General features: G+C 34.5%; 1 protein-coding gene and 1 long non-coding RNA gene across 3 annotated transcripts; both read left to right on the forward strand.

Moving 5' to 3' along the window:
- Positions 1 to 7,685: 7,685 nt before the first annotated feature.
- LOC145805445 (uncharacterized) lies at positions 7,686 to 19,637 on the forward strand. Of its 2 annotated transcripts, XR_014347891.1 has the most exons (4): positions 7,686 to 8,190; positions 9,153 to 9,222; positions 19,051 to 19,304; positions 19,396 to 19,637. It is a non-coding gene; the product is annotated as an uncharacterized LOC145805445 (long non-coding RNA). The 2 variants fall into 2 exon arrangements; XR_014347892.1 differs by lacking the exons at positions 7,686 to 8,190; positions 9,153 to 9,222 and adding an exon at positions 10,270 to 10,406.
- Positions 19,638 to 19,733: 96 nt separating this feature from the next.
- On the forward strand, positions 19,734 to 22,090 carry LOC145805436 (uncharacterized). The gene is made up of 5 exons (XM_082900573.1): positions 19,734 to 19,821; positions 19,928 to 20,029; positions 20,131 to 20,597; positions 20,715 to 20,775; positions 21,601 to 22,090. Exons 1-4 carry the CDS (start codon positions 19,762 to 19,764, stop codon positions 20,719 to 20,721), a joined length of 636 nt encoding a protein of 211 aa, XP_082756699.1. The 5' UTR covers positions 19,734 to 19,761; the 3' UTR covers positions 20,722 to 20,775; positions 21,601 to 22,090.
- The last annotated feature ends 221 nt before the right edge of the window (positions 22,091 to 22,311 follow it).

Raw genomic sequence — 22,311 nt, forward strand, 5'->3', positions numbered from 1 at the left:
CATGTTCAAAGAATGATGCATTCCGAGACTCAATAATAGTATTTACATGCATTTCGGTATGTTCTGATTTATGAATCAAAAACCGATAAGCACTACTATTCTTAGCATAACCAATGAAAATGCAATCAATGGTCTTAGGACCTATCTTAGTCTTTTTAGGACTAGGAATAGCCACTCTAGCTAAACACCCCCACACTTTTAAGTATTTGTAGGATGGTACTCTTCCATGCCACAATTCATAAGGTGTTTGATTCACTTTCTTTCGGGGTACTTTATTAAGTATATAATTAGTAGAAAGTATTACTTCCCCCCACAAGTTCTGAGGTAATCCAGAACTTATTAACATGGCATTCATCATTTCTTTTAAAGTCCTATTTTTCCTTTCAGCAATTCCATTTTGCTGAGGTGAGTAAGGAGCGGTGGTTTGATGAATTATTCCATGTTCTTTACAAAACTCACTAAAAGGTGATTCATATTCACCACCTCTATCACTTCTAAGTTTCTTGATTTTCTTACCAAGTTAATTTTCAACTTCATTCTTATATTGAATGAAAGTTTCCAAAGCTTCATCCTTTGTTCGAATTAAATAAACATAACTATATCTAGTATAGTCATCTATAAAAGTGATAAAATACTTTTTCCCACCTCTAGTTTGAATTGATTTAAAATCACAAATGTCACTATGAATTAATTCAAGTGGTTCCGTACTTCTTTCAATTAAATGAAAAGGAGTTTTAGATAATTTTGCCTCAACGCAAACTTCACATTTATGATTTGAATCAATGTTAAATTTAGGTAAACATTCCATATTAATTAATCTATGCAAAGATCCATAATTAACATGTCCTAGTCTATCATGCCATAAATTTCAACACTCAAGCAAGTAAGAAGAAGATGTAGTATTATTAATAACTGAGGGTACAACGGTCATTACATTTAACTTGAAAAGGGCATCAGACATGTAACCTTTTCCTACATACATCCTGTTTTTGGTAAGTACAAACTTGTCACTTTCAAAAACTAGCCTAAACCCATTCTTACTCAACAAAGATCCGGAAACTAAATTCTTGCGAATGTCCGGTACATGCAGCACATTGTTGAGAGTGAGTTCCTTTCCTGATATTATCTTGAGTACAATCTTTCCTTGTCCTTCAACTTTGGAAGTTGAGGAGTTGCCCATAAAGAGTTGTTCACCATTGTCCACTATAGAATAAGATGTGAACATCTTTTTGTCGGCACAAATATGGCGAGTAGCACCAGTGTCCACCCACCATTCTTTAGGATTTCCGACAAGATTAGCCTCGGAAACAACTGCAGAAAGATTGATGTCATCGACACCATTGGAAATATTGTCCACTTTGGTCATATGGGCTTGAGCAGGCTTCTTGCTTGTTCTTCTTTTGCTTTTGCCTTTGCTACGGCAATCTTTGGCCCGATGTCCCTCTTTGTCACAGATGTAACATTTGCCATTAAACTTGTACTTTTTATTTCCCCCCCCCCCCCTTTAGAGCCTTGTGATGAACTTTCTCCATAAGACTTTCGTTTCTTGATTTTTGAACCATGTTCCACCACATTTGCCTTAGACTCCATAGGATTCTTACCAGCCCGCTTTTCAGAATTGCGGTTGTCCTCCTTAATCCTCAAACGCACAATTAACTCGTCCATAGAAATTTCTTTGCGCTTGTGTTTTGAGGTAGTTCTTGAATTCCTTCCAGCCTTTTGGTAATTTTTCAATTAAGGCTACAACTTGGAAAGATTCACTGAGAGACATACCTTCTGCGTGAATGTCATGCAGAATGAGTTGGAAATCTTGAGCTTGGCTGATCACAGTTTTTGAATCAACCATTACAAAATCTAGGAATTTGCCAACCACAAATTTCTTTGAGCCGGCATCTTCTATTTTGTACTTTTTCTCCAACGATTCCCAAAGTTCCTTTGCTGTCTTGATTGGACTGTAGACGTTGTATAATGTGTTGTCAAGTCCATTCAAGACGTAATTCCGGCAAACGAAATCGGTATGTTTCCAAGCATCAACCGCAGCAACCACTTGCCGGTCAGTTTCATCCTCTTTCAGGATAGGAGCATCTTCACGGAGGAAACGAGCCAGGTTCAGAGTTGTAAGATAGAACAACATTTTCTGTTGCTATCTTTTAAAGTCAGTTCCTAAGAACTTCTTTGGCTTTTCTCCATGATTTATTGGCACTGTCACCACAGGAGAGGGGGTTGGCGTCATTGCAGCCACCACAGTAGTACTTGTTCGGGCATTTGTTTCAGTAGCCATCAATTCTAATTTATAAAACAAATTTATAATTAGAATTTACAGTACACAAAAAATTAAACCAAATTCATAGAATTAAATTCTGTAAAATAAAAGAAACAAGAATGTAACTTTTATTTTCCAATTAATTTGAAAATAAAATAAAATTTTATTTAAACAAATTAATTCCACACAGAAAAATAAATTCTGTAAAATAAAAGAAATAAAAACTATAACTTTTATTTTTCAATTAATTTGGAAATAAAATAAAATTTTATTTAACCAAATTAATTCTACACAAGAAATTAAATTCTGTAAAATAAAAGAAATAAGAAAATAACTTTTATTTTTCAATTAATTTGGAAATAAAATAAAATTTTATTCAATCAAATTAATTCCACACGGAAAATTAATTTCTATAGCACTTCAATAATTAAAATACTAAAACAGAATTTTAAGTAATGAAAACTCAGAAAATAATTTCTAAAACCCAAAATTAATTTCTGAAAAAATTCCACAAAAATATATTCTGAATTGTTAATGACACCAGTATCGTACTACTAGTTGTTGTCAAAGAAAAGAGACAGTATATTATTACTATCTGTCAAATAGCATATAATCACTATTTATTTTTCCAACCAGAATATTATTTTGTAAATCCACAGAAAATAATTTTCTTCCGAAATTATTTACGAAGAATGGAAAAAAGAAAACAAACGAAAAAATTCTGTAAACAGAATAATTCGAATCTGTCTTAAGATTGTTGGAACAATCTTCTGTGTAAATAAAATAACTTGAAATAAATTCAAACAAAATAAATAAATAACATACCGGATTTATTTATCGAACCGAATAATAATTAAGACCAAGTCGAGTGTGTGACACTCTGTCCTTAAGACAGATTCACCCCGCTACGGTACTTACGGTTGAGCGGCATCTATCTCCCAAGATACAATGATCTTCACAAATTGTAGTAGTACTCCAAACAATTTGTTCGGCGAACCAAACCTGTGTTCTAACTCTCTGAATTTATTCTTAAATCTAAAATGAAGAATAATACACTAAAAATAATTTGGACAGCAAAAAGGCAAAATATGAGACTGCTTTTTTTTTTCTTTTTCATACCCAAGACTGTTGGTAAACCCATGTATTTATAGGCAACTGCATAGACCCGAAAAGGCGTAAAATGGTAATGAACAGGTGCCCAACTGTTTTGAACAAATGCACTTTCTTAATTCAAACCAATTTGACCGATAGTACCTGAACACTATATTTCAAATTTAATTGAAAAAAGTGCCATTGGGCCGTTGGTGAAACAGTTTCCAATTGTTAGAACTTTTATTAATTAAACCATTGAAATATATATATATTATTAAACTATTTGAATATATATATATATATATATTAAACTTATTTGAATAGTTTAATAAATAAAAGAACATGTACAAATTTTTAGGAAACTACAATTTGAATTTAGAATTAAATTAAATTCTCACAATTACAAACTTTAGGAAACCACTTAAGAACCCAAAATTTGAATTTAGAATTAAATTAAATTCCCACAATAATTTTTTATTGAAAAAAAAATTCAAATGAATTTTGTCTAAAAAATTAATGTTAGATCCGAAAACAACGTTAACTTTCCATTCACTTATAAATAGTTTTGACGTTCCGTCTTCACCGTGTGACTTGTCATGCGGTAAGGAACACTTCACCTCTTCGGACTCACACCTTTTCGGACCCACCCCAAAAGACGTTTGGGGCCCACTCAAATTGAGCTAAAAAATATGCCTATATTAAACTATTTTTCCAACAAAGACCCCTTAATTATCAGTGAATATCAATTTGCCTTCTCACTTATAAACTTGTGCATTTTAACTTTCTCAACTTTAAAAATATATTACTTTTACCCCAGTTCAATTCCAAAAAGAGTGTATTTGTACGATTTTCATAGTTAGACAAAGTTAATATATATGAATTTATAAATAAAAAATAAAATAATATTTACTAATAATTGAGAGGTATTGGAGTAATTAACCCTTGCTTCTTTCATGGGATTGGGAGAATCCAAGAATGGTGCCCTAACCAAAATTTTATCTTTGACCAAGTGAAATTTTGCTTTGCTACTATGCAATTATAATGCATGCAATTGCTAACTAGCAAAACAGAAATGGTAATGGTACAAAATTAAAACACAAAAAACGTATGAAAAGTATAAGAATAATTTTATTATACTGACAATCTTACTAAAAACGCAAGAGGCTCAATTTGATTGGTTATCAAAAAATTAATGATATTTAAACATCCAATGATGTTTTGATGTGTACATTTTTAATGAGATTGTTAGTAAGAATTTAAATAACTATAGTATTGCTCAAAATATAATATCTATGGTTGAGATCCATTTTGAATGTTATGTGAATCATATTTTAAATTCTAAACCACATAGTAGATTTTCTTGTACTTGCGTGGTTTAATTTTGTTCACGTAGGCTGTCAGCAATGGAGATTCAATGGAAAACATCATGAATAGAGATCTATGGATATTCCTCTCATTTTGTTAACCTCAATATTTCGAAGTCTTTTAACTTTTTTATGGCAATTGTCATTATTTGTGCTCCACAATGGTCACAAAAATTCAAAAGAATTCAAATAAATAAATAAATAAGAAAAATTAAACAAAGGAAGAAGTGAAAAAATCAAGAACGATAAACCAAGAGTTCACATATGCTTTAATCTGATGGTGCAAAAGTTAATACATTCCAATATTGGCCTAGTTAGAATAAACTGAAAACTGAAATTTATATATATATATATATAAAGGAGTGTTTGCCATTTTGTGCCGGACTAATTACCTACTATAGTCTTCCTTTCCATACAAATCAAGTAATTATGTCGATGTTATAAAAAGTCAAATATATTATAATGTGCAATCAATGGTTTTAACTAGTTAATCTCATTTAGAAAACCTGTTAGAATGGTAGAATGAAATGAAGCAAATTTCTTAATTTACATGTGCATTCTTGGAATTAACATCATTTTTTTACCTGAGTTGGATATGGGAGTTAACTTTTTGAATTTGTCACCACCTTTCCAAGAGTGAAGGAAGAAGTACATAATTAATACTAATATTGTTTTTTTAATTATTAGAATATATTTAAGTACAGATTTAAAATCCCTTCAAGATGGCATCAACTTTGTCGAAATCAATCTTGTTTTAGACACGAATTTGTATGATTTTGAACGTACGGCATGGGGAAAAAGGTTAATTACACCAAAATCTCTCAATTAATAGTAAATATCACTTTATTCCATTTATCTATGAACATGTTCATATTGGCACCCTCAACTATAAAAATCATATAAATACATTTCTTCTGAAAGTTATTTTGAGGGGGTAAAAGTGAAAAAAATTTATAATTGAAAGGGATAAAATGTATGTGTTTATAGATGAGGGGCTACATTGATATCAACGATAAGGAAAATAAATTTTTTTTTGTTTTATATAATCAGATACATAACATTTTATTATTTATTTTTATTATTTTCTTAATACCTATTTTCAAATAAGGAACCAATTATGATTATCTACATATGTAGTGGGACAAAACGGTGACATAAAGTATTTTTGATTTTTTTTTTGGTAGTGAAATTTTGTTTTTATTTATATTTTAGTCATTTTTTTTAATTTTTTGAATGTACCTAAAAAATAAATTATTTATGTAGAAATTTATGGGAAAAAAAAATGAAAATGTGCCGTTTTTATATTTTTATTTATTCGTCATGAATTTCTTTTAAAATTTTTCACAAATATTTTAATTTTTAATTACATCTAGATTAAGTGCAAGTTTTATTTAAAATATAAAAAGTTCATTAAAAATTTTCAAAATCTTGGCCTGTGTTTGGGTTCTCTTTTGGAATAATGATTCCAATTAAAAAATTTCAAAATTCTTTTCAAAACTTATAACCAAACATACAATTCAAAACTACTCAAAACACAATTCAAAAATTGTTTTCAAAACTCATAACCAAGCACATTACTCAAAATTCAATTCAAAACTCTTTTCAAAACTTAAAACCAAACTCCTTTCAAAACTTTATTTAAAATAAAAATAAAAATTCAAAGAAATATTTTTTTATTCTGTTTTTTTTAAATTATTTTTAGAATTATGATTTGTGTATAGAGTCGTGTTTTGAGTTACAAGTTTTAAAAAGAGAATTTATTTAGTTGTGAATTTTGAGTTGTATTTTGATTTTTTTGGATTTATTTTTTGTAGATATTTAAAATTTTTCTTAATTTTATTTTTTTAGGGTAAATATTTATTTATTTATTTTAATGTGCACTATATTTCATACATTTGTGTGCTGTATTTTTTTAAAAAATATTTTAAATATTAAAAATATTAAAAAATTATTTTTTTATTTTAAATATTTTATTTTATTTCATAAATATATTTTTAAATATTTTAATTTTTTTTGTTATGTGTTTAGTTATGATTTGAGTGTGGACTTTTGAAAATAGTGTGGAGTTTCGAGTTATGTATTTGATTATGACTTTTGAAAATAATTTTTGAATTGAGTTCTAAGTTATGTGTTTAGTTACAATTTGAATGTGGAGTTATATTTTGAGTTTAAAATATTAAAACTAAAAAAATAAAATATTTACAAAATAAAATAAAATATTTAAGATAAAAATTATATATTTAAAATAAAAAATAAAAATTTCTTAGGGAGATTTACCAATAAATCCCAAATGTTAAACTTATGAACCAATTGGTTCCAATTTTTTTCTAATAAACCGTTTAGTCCATAGATATTTTGAGCGATCTTAATGCCCTCATTTAGATGTTATTAGATGCATACTCTTTATGAGGGTGTGTCACATGACACACAATATGTCCCGTGACACACACAATAGGTATCACACATCAACAAAGTATATTAAGGCTCTTTATGCTTTTTATCTTGGAGTGTCACGTGACACACACAATATGTCATGTGACACACACAATGGCTGTCACACATCAACAAAGTATACTAAGGCTCTTTATGCTTTTTGCCTTGGAGTGTCACGTGACACACACAATGGGTGTCACACATCAACAAAGTGCACTAAGGCTCTTTATACTTTTTGCCTTAGAATGATGTATGTCACGTAACACACACAATGTGTGCCACACATCAACAAAGTACACTAAGGTTCTTTATGCTTTTTGCCTTGAAATGATATTTGTCACGCGACACACACACGAAAGGGTATAATTGACCACTCAATATTACTAAACAAAGGAAATAGGATCAACTGGTACCAATTGGTCCCAATTTTGTTTTCTAATAAACCGTTTAGTCCTTGGATATTTTGAAGGACCTTAATGCCCTCATTTAGATGTTATTAGATGCATGCTCTTTATGAGGGCGTGTCACGTCACTACAACAAATCGTACATTTGGCGACTAAAATTGGCGACCAAACCAATTTTAGTCGCCAAAAACAGGGTGTTTGGCGACCAAAATTCCATTTTTAGTCGGCATTCATTTAGTATTTTTAGCTACCAAAGTTTTTAGTCGCCATATAGTATTATTGGCGACTAATTTGTTTTTAGTCGCTGTTTTGAACCACTTTACGCTACCAAAGTTCAATTTCGTCGCTGTATGATAACATTTCGCGACAAAACTTTTTGTCGTCAAAAAAATGGGAGAAATTTTTATGCTTTTTGGCGACCAAAACAAATATTTAGTCGCTGAAGTTTCCAAATGTTTTTTTAGAGGGAAACTCATTAATATTGGCGCCTACATTTAACAAAGGATTATTTCTCTTCTGTTTGACACACACCACAGAGCAGTCGATACCAAAGCTCTGCGCCGCTGGCCACCGTCGTTCATCACCAGCGCTCGCGACCACGAACATTGCAGTCCGGCCCACCACTGATTACAGGTATTTGTCTCTCCCTCTCTATCGATCTGTGTCTGTCTGTTTGTATCTCTCTCCCTCTCCATCCCCGTGGCTCACGTGGTATTTCTCTCTCCCTCTCTATCGAAATGTTTTTGAAATGTTCTCTCTCCCTCTCTATCGATTTCGTAATCAAAGCTCTGATTAAGTTAGGGCTTTTTCTGATTACAGGTATTTAGGGCTTTTTCTGATTTCGTGAGGTTGGAGAAAGAGGTTGTGAGGAAAAACACTATACAATTCATAGTAAACCAAATCAGTGAAAGTGTTTTTGTAAAACAATTTGCTTTCTGATTAAGTTTTCTACTTCTTTTCTCCCCCCCTTCTGTATCATCCCCGCTTCTCTGTATCCCTTTCTGCAAATCATCTGTTTCTCAAAGTATTCTAGTTTTTGGGTTTGTTTTTGTGTTTCAGAAAATAAAAAAAACAAACTTCAGTGGTATTTCTCGAAAGCCAGGTGTTTTCACACTAGACATCAATTTTATTTTTATTTTTTTGTTTTTTTTTTGTTTTGTTTTCTTTGTTTCATCAAATCACCTGCAAGGGTAGCTTTTTTGTATCCCCCTCCAGGTTGGTTCTTTTACATCTTGGACTAAAGAGGCTTATCTATTTTCAATCCTCTTTATTAGGTTTTTTCGGTATGGGTATACACTGATTACAATCCATCACTCTTGAATTCCAATGCTACTTGTGGATGGCTATACACAGAGTATGTGTGGCATTTCTATAATTTGACAACTATTGAAGTTTTATTGCTGATTTTCTTGTCCTACATTGGTTTGAACAAACTCATCTAATTTGGAGTATAGATTAGTCGCTCAAATTGTTTATAAATATAATTTTTGCTTCCATACACAAATCAATTCAATATTCTGCGAGGCAAGTCAATTTCTTAACCTGGGATTTTTCATCTTTCTGTATTTTTATTTATTCATTTATTTTTTGAGCAGATGGGCAATGTTTGGTTTTGCTGTTGGGATGCTAACAGAGTATGCAACAGGCTCAGACTTCGTTGATCAAGTAAACATTCCTCTCTCCATTTTCGGGATTGTAGACTTGGAGTAACTTATCTGTTTGATTTCCAATGCTACAAATGCGTACTCTCTGTTACATGTAATTTCTGTAGTTAAATCCAATGTTTCATCTGCCGCTTTTTTTGAGTAAATTTTCAATTTTCATTTGTTTGAATCACTTAATTATCTGTATTCTCACTATTTACATGAATTTCAAAAACCACAAATTTGTTGTGTATAATTTGATTTTGAGTTGTGTATACTTTGTATGAGATTCTAGCTCACCAAATTTGCATCCTAACCTTTTGGTTGTTGGTACATAATCAAAGATTCAAAAGTGCAATCCACAATCCAATACCTTGTCACCATGAAGAGTTGTTTCTGCTCTACTTTTAACAGAAACTAGTGGTCTAGATTTTGAGTTATGTTTTCTTTTTTGTTCTCTCTCTATTTATTATTACACACCCCTAATTCTTCTTTCAACAAAAAGAAAGCATTTTTGTATTCAAGTTTCCTAAGAGTCAAACTCACCAGACACTCCAAAAAGACTAGTAAGTCTATCTACCTTCTGGTAATTCTAAAAATATTATCACTGGGTCCATGACACTAGTTAAAAATTAGATCATTTATTTCTTAACTATTGAAAACAGTGCTAGAACAATTGATGTTACTAGACTGACTCAATAATACCTTCCAATTGATAAATGTGCCTGCTTGGATTTATAGTGTTGATTTGCAATGTCATGTGATAAAAAATAAAAACAATAAATTAAAGAAAAGTTGCAGTTTTAAATTTATCTATATTTATTTTATGTTTGATTTTTCTATAGTTAATTATGCTAACGGATAAGCATAAATTTCAAAACACCAATTGTCATTTCGATGCCAAAACATTGACATTTCAAGTTACAATGATATAAACTTTTTTTTTTTAAAAAAAAAAAATTGTATTTAGGTAAAGAAACAGGTTGTTCTTTGAATTGTATAGTGTTTTTGAAATGTATCTACTTTTAATGTCTGTCTATTGAAAGCTCATTTATATGTGTATGCTTTTTCAGTTCTCTATTTAAAGTAAAGGAAGATGATGAAGCAGACAATTTAGACATAAAGTTCAAAGTGAGGCGGAAAACAAAGCGTGTATACTCATATCTACCTCCTGAAGTTGGTTTAAAGATCAGTAGATCATTAAAAGTTAGTTTTTTGCTCCATTTTGAGTTGCATTTAACACATGAAACTGTGCTATTGGACAGTTTATTGTTTACTTTGTCTGCTTTACCAGCTTTACTGATGATTTATGATATACTTTTTCCCCACTTTCGGTTTTACTTTGAGAAAAAAAATTCTTCATTTCTTTCATCATACAGTCAAATGATGGAGTACAATTATTATTGTAAAGTGTCCATCTATGTTTTACACCATGTAGTAAATGTCTAATATTTTTCTTGAATTTTAAAATGATTTTGCTACTGATTGGAACAAATATATAGAATTCAATATAATGTTTGTTACATATAAATTATATGTCTCCCTGTAAGATGACTTGACATAGAATTGTTCATGTATGTCACATTAGTGTATGCATACATGCCGAGTTACTACTGAAATTAGCCAACTCTATGCAGCTGAGAAATAGGCATAACATCCCGATCTGTCATTACTATTTCGGTAAACATCAACAAGCAATGCTAATCGAACCCTTAAACTTACTTAAGCTCTCTTCCATTACAGAGTATTTTTCCAAGTTCCCGTCCATTCCCAGGTTCATCTTTGGTTGATGTGTACTGTTCCAATAATGGATAAGAGTTGGATGATGATACAAGATCGGCTAAAAAGTAAAGAGTATTTAGAGGGTGTTCAGTCATTTATTGAGTTCGCTACAAAGAATTTAGGGCCGCAGGATGAGATCCGTTGTCCTTGTGTTGATTGCTTGAACGGCACAAAATTTAGTCGACACGTTGTACGGTTGCATTTGATTCGAAGAGGAATCACAATTTCTTATCGAACTTGGGTGCACCATGGGGAACATGCTCCCATGTTTCGTGATCATCCTAGTATGCGAAACGATGATACCGAAACCAATGAACCTGGAATGACTGACAATCACGAAAATGTGGATGAACTTCCTACCATGTTAGAAGAGATTTACATGAGTGGTCTCATGGATGATAATATCGACGAAGAACGTACTAGTTCGGAGAGGCACAATTTGTTAAAGTTCATGAAGTTGTTCGATGATGCTCAACGCAAAGTATATCTAGACTGTGAAAAGTTCTCCATCTTGTCCTTCGTAATTAAGATGCTTCATGTGAAGGTGTACAATAAATGGAGCAACAAATCTTTCGACATGGTTATGCAAGTTTTCAAAGACATTCTACCAAACTGTGATGAAACTGTTCCATGGACTCTTTATGAAGTGAAAAAGTTCTTACGTGAATTGGGTTTGGGATATGAGGCCATTCATGCATGCAAAAACGATTGTACTCTATTTTGGAAGGACAATGCCACATTGGAGAATTGCCCTACATGTACGGAGTGTAGATACAAGTTGAACGACAAGACGGGTAAAAAAATTCCACACAAAATACTGAGGTACTTTCCTTTGACACCGAGGTTGAAGAGATTGTACATGTCGAAAAAAACAGCCGCATTTATGAGATGGCACAAAGATAAGCGTGTGGATGATGGAGTACTACGACATCCAGCTGATGGTGAGGCATGGAAGGATTTTGATAGGTTGCATCCTACGTTCTCTGCGGATCCTCGGAATGTAAGACTAGGGCTTGCCACAGATGGTTTCAATCCATTCGGAAATATAAGTACATCGTACAGCATGTGGCCCGTAATCTTAATGCCTTACAATCTACCCCCATGGAAGTGTATGAAAGATCCATTTGTCATGCTGTCATTGCTTATTCCAGGATGATCCGCACCTAGAAGAGACATTGATATTTATTTGCAACCATTAGTAGAAGAGTTAACTACTTTGTGGGAGCATGGTGTGCAAACATATGATGCCTTAAATGGCCAAATATTTACAATGCATGCAGCAGTCATGTGGACCATCAATGACTTCCCCGCATATGGTTCCTTGTCTGGTTGGAGTACAAAAGGTTACTTGGCCTGCCCTAATTGCAACATGGATGCTTCATCTCAGAGTTTGCGAAGTAAGATAGGGTATATGGGTGCTCGGCGGTACTTACCTGAGAACCATATTTGGCGAAGAAGTAGGCTATTCAACGGTGAAATTGAGAATCGGTCCAAACCCGTGGAGTTATCGGGAGAACAAATACTTGAGCAAATTAATTTGGGGACGTACAAGCCGTACGGAAAGCATCCAACCAACCAAAAAAGACAAAGGACTGAAAAGCCAACTCCAAACTGGACGAAAAGAAGCATTTTGTTTGACCTTCCCTATTGGAAAACACTTAAGCTTCGACATAACCTTGATGTCATGCACATAGAGAAGAATATATGTGACAGTCTGCTTGGTACACTATTGAGCATAGATGGCAAGAACAAGGACACAGACAAAGCACGTTTGGATCTGGAGGACATGCGAATACGAAAGGAGTTACACTTGATAAGGCATGCGAATGGCTCTTTCGAGAAGCCTCCGGCATTCTACACATTGTCCCTGGCAGAGAGACAAGGGTTTTATGATTTCTTGAAATCGATTAAGTATCCTGATGGCTATGCTGCAAATGTATCCAACTGTGTCACTACGAATGGTGGTAAGTTAGTTGGCCTTAAGAGTCATGACTGTCATGTCCTTCTACAACGTCTTCTTCCCATTGGGATGCGAGGATACCTTCATACCGAGATTGGGACCACATTGTTTGAGTTGGGAACTTTTTTCAAACAGTTGTGCTCAAAGACATTGCGGGTCACTGATTTGGAGCAATTGCAAGAACAAATAGTACTTATACTTTGTAAGCTTGAGAAGATTTTTCCTCCTGCTTTTTTTGATGTCATGGTCCACTTGGCAATTCATTTGCCTTATGAGGCTATGCTTGGAGGGCCTGTGCAATATCGATGGATGTATCCTATTGAGAGGTATAACTACGATGGGGGTGCTTTTTTAATGTAAATATAGTTCAATGTAACCATACTAACGATCAGCCTGATGTTTACATGTAGGATGCTCGGACTTCTTAAAGGATTTGTGGGCAATAAAGCTCGGCCAGAAGGTTCCGTTGCCGAGGGCTACATATCGAAAGAGTGTGCGACGTTTTGTTCAATGTATTTGGATGGAGTTGAAACGTTCTTTAACCGGGAAGAAAGGAACTACGATGGAGGTGACAATGGGCCGGGGTTGGCAATTTTCACTCAAAATGTTCGTCCTTTTGGTCAACTCACAAGGGAAATTGATGTGTCCGTAACTGACCACGAATTCGCTCATTGGTTTGTCCTACACAATAGTTTGGAAGTTGACGAATATCTAGAGTACGATTCCTCATCATACATGCAACATACATCTTGTACACGGTTTTTTTTTTTTTTAAGTCTTCATTATTCCAATTACTTATGAATTACATTGTATTAAGTAGGGAACACAAGCTCGTGTTGCAACAAACATATGGAAGTGATTGCAACATTGCAACGCGACAATGCAAAGAATTTCCTAAATGGTTCAAAGATCGCGTAAGCTGAAGCTCGTTATTGTATAGTTTGCAAATAATGTTACATTATTCTAAGTTTGAATTAACTTGACATACTTTCTTCTGTAGATGAACCAACTGCGAAATCAAAAGTCACCCGAAGCAACCGATGAGATGTGGTCATTAGCCAATGGACCTAATGCCTTAGTGAACACATATTCGGGATGCATTGCTAATGGCGTCCGATTCCATACTATCGACCGTGATAACCGTCGTAAATGCCAAAATAGTGGGTTGGTAGTGGAAGGCGACCACGAAGGCCAATTGATAAAGTTTTACGGCTACCTTTGTAAAGTGTGGGAACTGACATATTTGTTTGGACATCGGGTTGTTTTGTTCCAATGTGAATGGTATAACGCCGGTAGTAGTCGAACTTTGCGTGTCGAACCACATGTGACAACTGTTGATGTAAGAAGTCGATGGTATAAAGATGACTCGTTTGTGTTCCCAAGCCAAGTTCAACAAGTTTTCTATGTTCCTGATACGAATTTAGGGCCGAATTGGCGAGTCGTAGAAAAGTTTCAACATCGACGACTTTGGGATGTGCCAGAAGCAGATGTGCCAGAATTTGATGACGTGTTGCAAGAAGATGAGACCACTACTGTTGTACCAACTGACCATATTGATGATGATGCTGTTTTGCGTCGGAATGACATTGAACCTGAAATAATTTTAATGGAAGTTTCGCATACCAAAAAGCGTGTACAACCCGAGGGTGTTATGGATGATGCTTTCATCTGTGATGACGATGATGAACTAACAATCGCGGGTGATGACGAAGAAGATGAGATAGAAATTGATTTTGATACAGATACGGACCTAGAGTTTTAACTCACTTTGTGGTAAAATTACTTTATGTGTTCTCTAAGTACATTGTTGATGAACTTTGTTTGTTTGTCTGTCTTGTTTTGTTGATGTGATGGGGGGCTTTAAGCGATCATGTTAGAATTTGCCAAGAAAAAATGAAGAACCTGGCTTCGAGCTCGCTGAAGATCCTGCTCCAACTGAGAGAGCTTTATCCTACTTGACTCTAGCTGCTGTACATAGGCCTATATATATATATATATATAGAGAGAGAGAGAGAGAGAGAGAGAGATAAGTTGGTATAGATCCCAAAACTATGAAGATTTTAGTATAAGTTTTAGACAAGTAATGATCATTTGGAGGACTAGTTTATATCATTATCTGCACATTTAATCTGGGAAACTGTTTTTTCAAAACACTATAACAAAAAAACTTAGTAATTGATTGGTTTAAAACAACCCAAAACAGTGTAATGGAAAGAGAATTTTTTTGGTTATTTTAAGCAATGAAAAATGTGTTTTATTTATTTGTATAAGATAGGTGAATAAAATCATACTGGGTCCATAGGAATATAGGGTTTGATGTCTAATTCCAAGATAAGGTGTAAAAGGACTTGAATCTACAGTTTGGAGATTGATGTTGCTGTTGATGTTGTTGGGGTTGTGGAATCTAGTTTTCAAATGGGTATTTTATAAAGTCATCATAACCACCCCAAAGACTTCTTCATTTTTCGAATGGGTATTCGAGATACCCATTTGAATAATTAGTATTCAAATGGGTATTTCAAATGGGTATTTTATAAAATCATCATAACCACCCTAAAATTATTGAAATGACTTCTTCATTCTTTGTTTATTCAGTAAGTTAGTTTTAAATGTGAGTATACTAATTATCTCTTGTTTTTTTTTTTGTTCTTGTTCTTCTTCTTCATCTTCTTCTTCTTCTTGTTTGGACCCCAATTTCCCAACTACATTCATATTCTATGGACTTAATACCCTTGTAATTAACTTCCTATACGATTTGTATGAACTTTGGCAGAAAATTGAAAAGCAAATTCATAGTGAAGTCAGATTTATGTATGTTTGCTACTGTTTACTCATCTGCTGGCAGATTTACTGAAGCAAATTCATAGTGAATCATAGTGAATCTGCTGGTTAATCTTGATAAGTTTTTTTGGTCTGTCTCTGGCTGCTGTCGCTGGTTGTTAATCTTGTCAATCTGCTGGTTGCTTAATCTGCTGGTTAATCTGAGTTGGGATGTTTCTATTCATGGTTAATCTGCTGGTTACTTAATACAAGGCTCCAACTGGTTACTTATGTAGGTACCATGGTTCCTGGTATCAAGACGGGGCGGCGGAAGACAGCAACAAGTGGCAACGTATTACCAGGCTCTGAAGCATGTCCCGCAGTTATTGGCACCCCGTTGACGTTATCTGATGAGACACAGCCACCAGATGATACACAAACAGTGGTGGAGGAGACGCAGCCAGGTGGCGTGGGTAAGAGCATTTCACTTACTTCGTTACAAATTCTTTTTTCCTTTTTCCTGGGCTGCATAAGTCAGGTCTTTAAGGCAATGAGAACCCCATAAACAGGAAGAAAAACAAAGAAAATGTGAATGCCTTGTTAACCTGATTGGTAAGGAATGCCTTTGCTAATTTGTAGGTTAATCTGTCTGTTAATCTTGTTAGTCAATGTGAATGCCTTAGTTGGTTCAATATGATTTGTATTTTTTGTTTTTTCGCTGCCAAGTAGGATGTTAACAGAATAATAAGTGCGAGTGTATGAAGACCTAGTAGTCAATAACTGTTAGTGTAATCGCAATTATAGCTACCAGAAAAATGAAGTCATGAAATCTAATTTGCCACATGAGGTCGATCACTTTTCCAAAAACAGGGGTCAGGATGATGCTACACATACGGAGACAGATGAAAATGGAGATGAAGGTAGTGGAAGGTGGTAAATCTGCAGAGGAGGATGACGAGGATGATGTGGCAAACAGTGTTGAAGGGTCAATCAATGGAAATCACACAGTGGAAGGGTTGTCAGATGATGTAGATGGAGGTAATGATTGTATGCCTGGTTCAGTGGTTAAAGAAACTGAGTGTGCTCTAGGGAAACCAAACGTTGGGGGCTGCACTAATGAAATAGGGGTGGTGCATGTGGTCTATTCAAGAATAGTAGAGAATGGGGGGCTCAAGAGGTCGATGATCAGATTTGCACTATTGGCTATATGAATAGTTTGAATGGATTAGAGTGTGGCAGGCCCAACATCAATTTACAAGTTGTGTTAAATGGAGCCCAATTTGAGCCTATGACTAATAGGCCAAGGAGGGTGGTTAATTCAAATTTGAGTGACTGTATAGCCCAATCCAAGGCTTTGTCTACAGTGGAGAACTCAGCCTTCAAGGATAAACAACAGAGGGATGGCCCATTGCAGAGTGCTACTGCTAGAACAATGAGAAAGGACGATCTAAAGATGAAAGGCACTGAACAGAGGAAAGGAAGAAGGAGGAAGGGTGCACATTCAAACCAGAATGGGCTGTTATTTAATAATTGTCTAAAAAATAGGACAATCCTTAGAGCGGCAGCAGCAGCCATATCCATATCTTGCTGATGATGCACTTGGGGAGCTCAAGGTTGCTTATGAAGCTCTGAAGGAACACAATATCAGTTCTGAAGCAGCAAATATCGAAGTCATTATTTTATATGAGTTTATAAAGCAACATGTGTGTGATATTGAAGCAAAGAAGGGTGAGCTTCTGGGTCTGTATGAAGCAGTAAGGCAACACAGTACTATTCTTGGAGCAGAGAACAGTGAGCTTGTTAAAAAGCTTGGTGACTATCAGCCACGTATTAGTGTATTGGAGAGACAGTTGGATGAAATGCACTCAAGTTCAGATGAGATGGCTTCCTCTATCTCTAATCAAGTGGAAGTTCTGCATAAAGAAGTAGCTGAGAGGGCATCAATACTTGAGCAAGAATGGAATTCTATTGTTGCTCAGGTTGTTCAGACAGTCGAGAAGCTTGATGCATTGATCAGGAGCTTGTTTTCCTCCACACCCTCAATTGGCAATCATGATTGCCTAGATATAGGTAGCCGTGTGGCTGCTTCTGTTGATGCTGCAACCAAAGTGATTGACAATCTGCAGGAAAAATTAGAAGCTTCTGGCAAAGATCACACAGCAATGTGCAGTTCATACAAGGACATGATTGAAAAGTTCAATGATTTGCATAGAAAGAATGAATTGGCTATTGGTGTATTACATGGGGTCCATGGTAACCTTGAGAGGCTTGTAAATGATTCATGTGAGCATGTAGAACAAAGCCAGATCATTAACCAAAATGAGAACCTTATAGATCCTCTACATCTTGATAACTATGATACCCTCATGGAGCAACTGGCAGTGCTTCTGGGTGAGAGGCTGCAATTCAAATCTATGAACGATAAACTGAACTTGGAGTTGATTGATATGGCAAAAGAAATGGAGAAACTGAAGAAAGCAGGCCTTGATTCAGATACCATTCTAAAGCTGGTTGAAGATGTTGAAGGTGCCGTTAAGCTGAATGGAACTGGCATTGACTCAGATAAGCTTGAATCACGCTTGCAGCGTCTTATATCTTTTCTCTCTGATAGTTTGGAGATTCTAACTCGTGATTATGATGAGGTGTCGGAGAAGGCAGTCCAATTTGAACTTCAGAATGATAAGTTGCAGAATGAGGTATCTGCTTTGTAAGAGAAATTGGTTGAAAAAGAGCATCCCTCTGATAGTTTGGAGATTCTAACTCGTGATTTTGATAAGGTCTCAGAGAAGGTAGTCCAATTTGAACTTGAGAATGATAAACTGCAGGAGGAGGTATCTGCTTTGCAAGAGAAATTGGTTGAGAAAGTCAGAAATCAGGAGCATATTGAAGGTGAGATAAGAAGATTGGAGGATTTGGTGCATGATTTGCTCAAGGATTCTGTTACAGAGGACGTGGTTTCTGCTGGCAGTAGTACCGAGTGTTTGGAACAACTACGGAAGAAGCTATCAGAGAAGTACACAGCCCTTGCTTTAGAGAAACCTATTCTTGTTGACTCAGCTGATGAGAAAAATACAAAAATAACGCGAACAGTAGTAAGGCACACTGTTTAAACATATGTTTTTAAACATAAAGTTCATTGATTTAGTTGAGTTCTAAACTTAAAAGAAACCAAGGGTTGTACACTTGTAATTAACGATATTAGTTTCATAGTCAGTTATTGTCTTCGCTGTAATTAAGATGCTTATATGTGTTTATGTATTTTTTTTTTTTAAATTGAAGCAACAAGCAATACTCGAACATCTTTCCTTAAATCTGTTTGTAATTTGTGGCGTGCTTCCCCTTTTGTAGCAGGGCGAAAAAGATCAACTCGTGTACGAGGACGTACATTGGGCAAAGGAGTGCAAAAAAGAATAGCCAGGAAAAAAGGAGAGAAATTACATGTGTATGTCAATCGGGTGTTGAACGCAATCACAGGAGGGAATGCAACCCCAGCGACGAATGAGTTGGGATTGCAAATTAGACGGTTGTGCCCTCTTTAGAGCGTGAAGTCATGGACGAAAATCAATGAAAGTACCAAAGATGCGGTCATCCAAGCGGTGCTAGTACAAGATTTATCTTCCCATAATGTCGTTATTAAGTTATTTGTAATTGCTTAAATTAATTGATGTACTAATTGTCTTATTATGTTTGTAGGACAAGTTTGTTATCGGGGATGATTTTGATAATGATGAACAAGCTCAACAAATTCTTGATAGAAAGGCATATTGGCTATACAAGGATTGGAGGTACAATCTAAAGCAAGAGTTCCTCGAACTTGAGGAAAAGGGTGTTGATGACCCGTATAGTCATCCGCCTAGTGGAGTGAGCTTGGATGACTGGAGATATCTTATTGATGTTGCTTGGAAAGACGAATCTCACTTGGTAACAAATTAATTAGAAACCCCATTCTTGAAATTCATTGATGTGAATATGAATAAAAATTCTAACAAAATTGGTTTATGTTTGTAATTTTTTTTTTCTTGTTAGAAATGCTCTAAAGCTGGTAAAGCAAATAGGGCTATGCTCCCGTACAATCATACAAGTGGATCGCGATCATTTCCTATAGCAATGTCGCTTATGGTGAGAAGTAGTTATTTGTTTAGTAATATAATGGATGATTGATTCTTCTTCATTTTGAATATTACTATGTAGTACTTCATCAATGGAAATTTTTGAAACATAATAGGCAAATGAGGATGGAGAAATAGATTTCCCTGAATTTTATAAGAAATCACACAAGTCCAAGAAGACGGGAGACTGGATTGACCCCAAATGTGGTGAGCTACATGTGAGTATTGAATGTTGAAACCAATTTTGTTGTGTATCAATTACTAAGTTGTTTTCAATTCCTTCAACTATCTTGACTTTCTTATTTTTTTGCCATGATAGGATGATATGGTCAATCTACAAGTCGTAGCCACCGATGCGGGGTTGCCATTGACCCACGAAGAACTATCAAGGCAAGTGCTCGGGGCAAAAAAAAATTACTTGTGTGGATGTGGGATAGGCCCACAACCCTCTTCAACAGCTTCCAATGTGGCACGAGCACGTGACAAACATATGGAGTCAATGAGAACGGAATTGGAGGCTCTTCGTGAGGAGCGTGAAAGAGATCACGAGGAGTTGTTGAAGGAGAAAGAGGAGCGGCAAAGAGATCACGAGGAGTTGCTAAAGGAGAAAGAGGAGCGGCAAAGAGATAGGGAGGAAATTATGAGGGAAAGAAAGGAGCTGACGGAACAAATTGAAGAGGAAAAAAAAGCACGGGAGGCACAACAAGTACAACTCAATCATTTGAACGACGTGGTGTCACGACTCACAACCCTCTTGCAGGGTTCAGATGGTCATCCTACAATTCGGTAAACATAATTTTATTGATAAGCTAATGCAAGTTGTAGAAAAATATGGATCATATTGGCATAGAATTGGTTTCTAAAGTTGCTATGAAAATTTTTGTTGTTATGTGCTTCGAATAGGTTATAAGGCATAATGTGAGTAGACTTTGCAGCAGATGGACGGTAATCTGAAGTTCATAAGGTAACCACTTGATTTCAATGAAATATGAAGTTAGTTCCCTTTGGCATAATTTGATTTCCATCGGGTTGTAATCACTTGATGGCATAATCTGATTTCATAAGGTAACCACTTGATGGCATAATCTGATTTCCATAAGACAACATGGAATTCCAACAAAATTAAAAAAAAAAAAAAATATAAACAAAAATGATGACCTTTTTTTCTAAATGTGGAATTTACTTTTGTTTTTTATGTGAACTGACTCCGTCCAAGTCCATGCTGGGAAATAGTTGGCTATAGTCTGAATAACAAAATTCTTCGTATTGTTCGCTAGAAGTTAACATTTGTCATGTCAAGATAGCCTGTTCTACGGGCAGAGTTATGAGTATCTGATACAACTATATATTACCTGCAAAAATCGTCAAATAGTATCCAAATGAACCATATGGATGTGAAACTTCTCCAAAATTCCGAATTCTGGGGAATATCATCAGTTTGCAGCCTTCTCAGCTGGTATATGCAACACATGGTTAATATTTACAGTGATAAATTACATTGATGGTCTATATGTTTTGGCCCTTATATTATTTTGATCCTTATAATTTTAATGTACTCGATTTTGATCATGAATTTATGCTTTTGTGTTAGTTTAGTCTAATTGATAACAACCATGTGACGATCCTCACATGTATATTAATTTATTCAGAGAATTTGCCTAATTATGTGTTTAAATTTTTTACATATATGTTTGCTTATGGAATTTTGTTAGAACATTTACTTAAGTATACTTTTTGTTGAAAATTTTTGTTTACAATGGAACTAATGGGTGACATTTTTGTTGTGTAGATGGCTTTTGGCATTGACATGTGGATCTTCTATTTTTTTTGTCCGGAAGATAATTCACATTTTTGCAAAGTTGGAAAGTTTTTTGTCGTCCCTGGCTTTTTGTGTGGAAATTAGATAAATCATACATATATTTTTTGGCGGGGTACATAGTATTTTTGGAACTTGTGTTAATTGCTCTGGTGGTATGTATAGATTACCTTTTGTCGTGGTACATATTACCATGGTAATTTGTACCATGTCAAATGGTCATTACAATGCATAGTATAGTAACAATGTTTTGTGTATAGAGGACATTGTTTTGGTAACACAGTTGGAATGTATGACGTTATTATTTGTAATTGGAATATGTTAGTTGGTTTGTATATATAAGTTAACATTGTAAGGTATTATTTTTGGTTTGATGGTTGTAAGTGAAACATGCATTACGGAATAGGTGATAATATATATATTGATTTGTTTGTATTATAGGTTGTGGTGGATATGTTTGTATTATAGGTTGTGGTGGATATATACAGGTTTTGAAAAAAAATTATTAAAATGAAAAAAAATAAAAAATGACATTTTTGGTGACAAAAAAATTGGTAGCCCAAAAAAATAAATATATCTTTTGCCGACTAAATATTTAGTAGCTAAAATGAATAGAAAATAGTTTTGGTGACTAATTGTTTTGTAGCTAAAAACTGAAAACAATTTTGGCTACTAAAGCCTGTA

The sequence above is a fragment of the Camellia sinensis genome, chromosome 1, assembly GCF_055761805.1.
Source record: "Camellia sinensis isolate YWXY chromosome 1, ASM5576180v1, whole genome shotgun sequence".
NCBI lineage: Eukaryota > Viridiplantae > Streptophyta > Magnoliopsida > Ericales > Theaceae > Camellia > Camellia sinensis.

Excerpts from the sequence above, each read along its gene's own strand:
- LOC145805436 (XM_082900573.1), top strand. The coding sequence starts at position 19,762 with ATGCTCCCGTACAATCATACAAGTGGATCGCGATCATTTCCTATAGCA. Across the intron at positions 19,822-19,927 it reads CTATAGCAATGTCGCTTATG|GCAAATGAGGATGGAGAAAT; the intron begins GTGAGAAGTAGT and ends GAAACATAATAG. Across the intron at positions 20,030-20,130 it reads CCAAATGTGGTGAGCTACAT|GATGATATGGTCAATCTACA; the intron begins GTGAGTATTGAA and ends TTGCCATGATAG.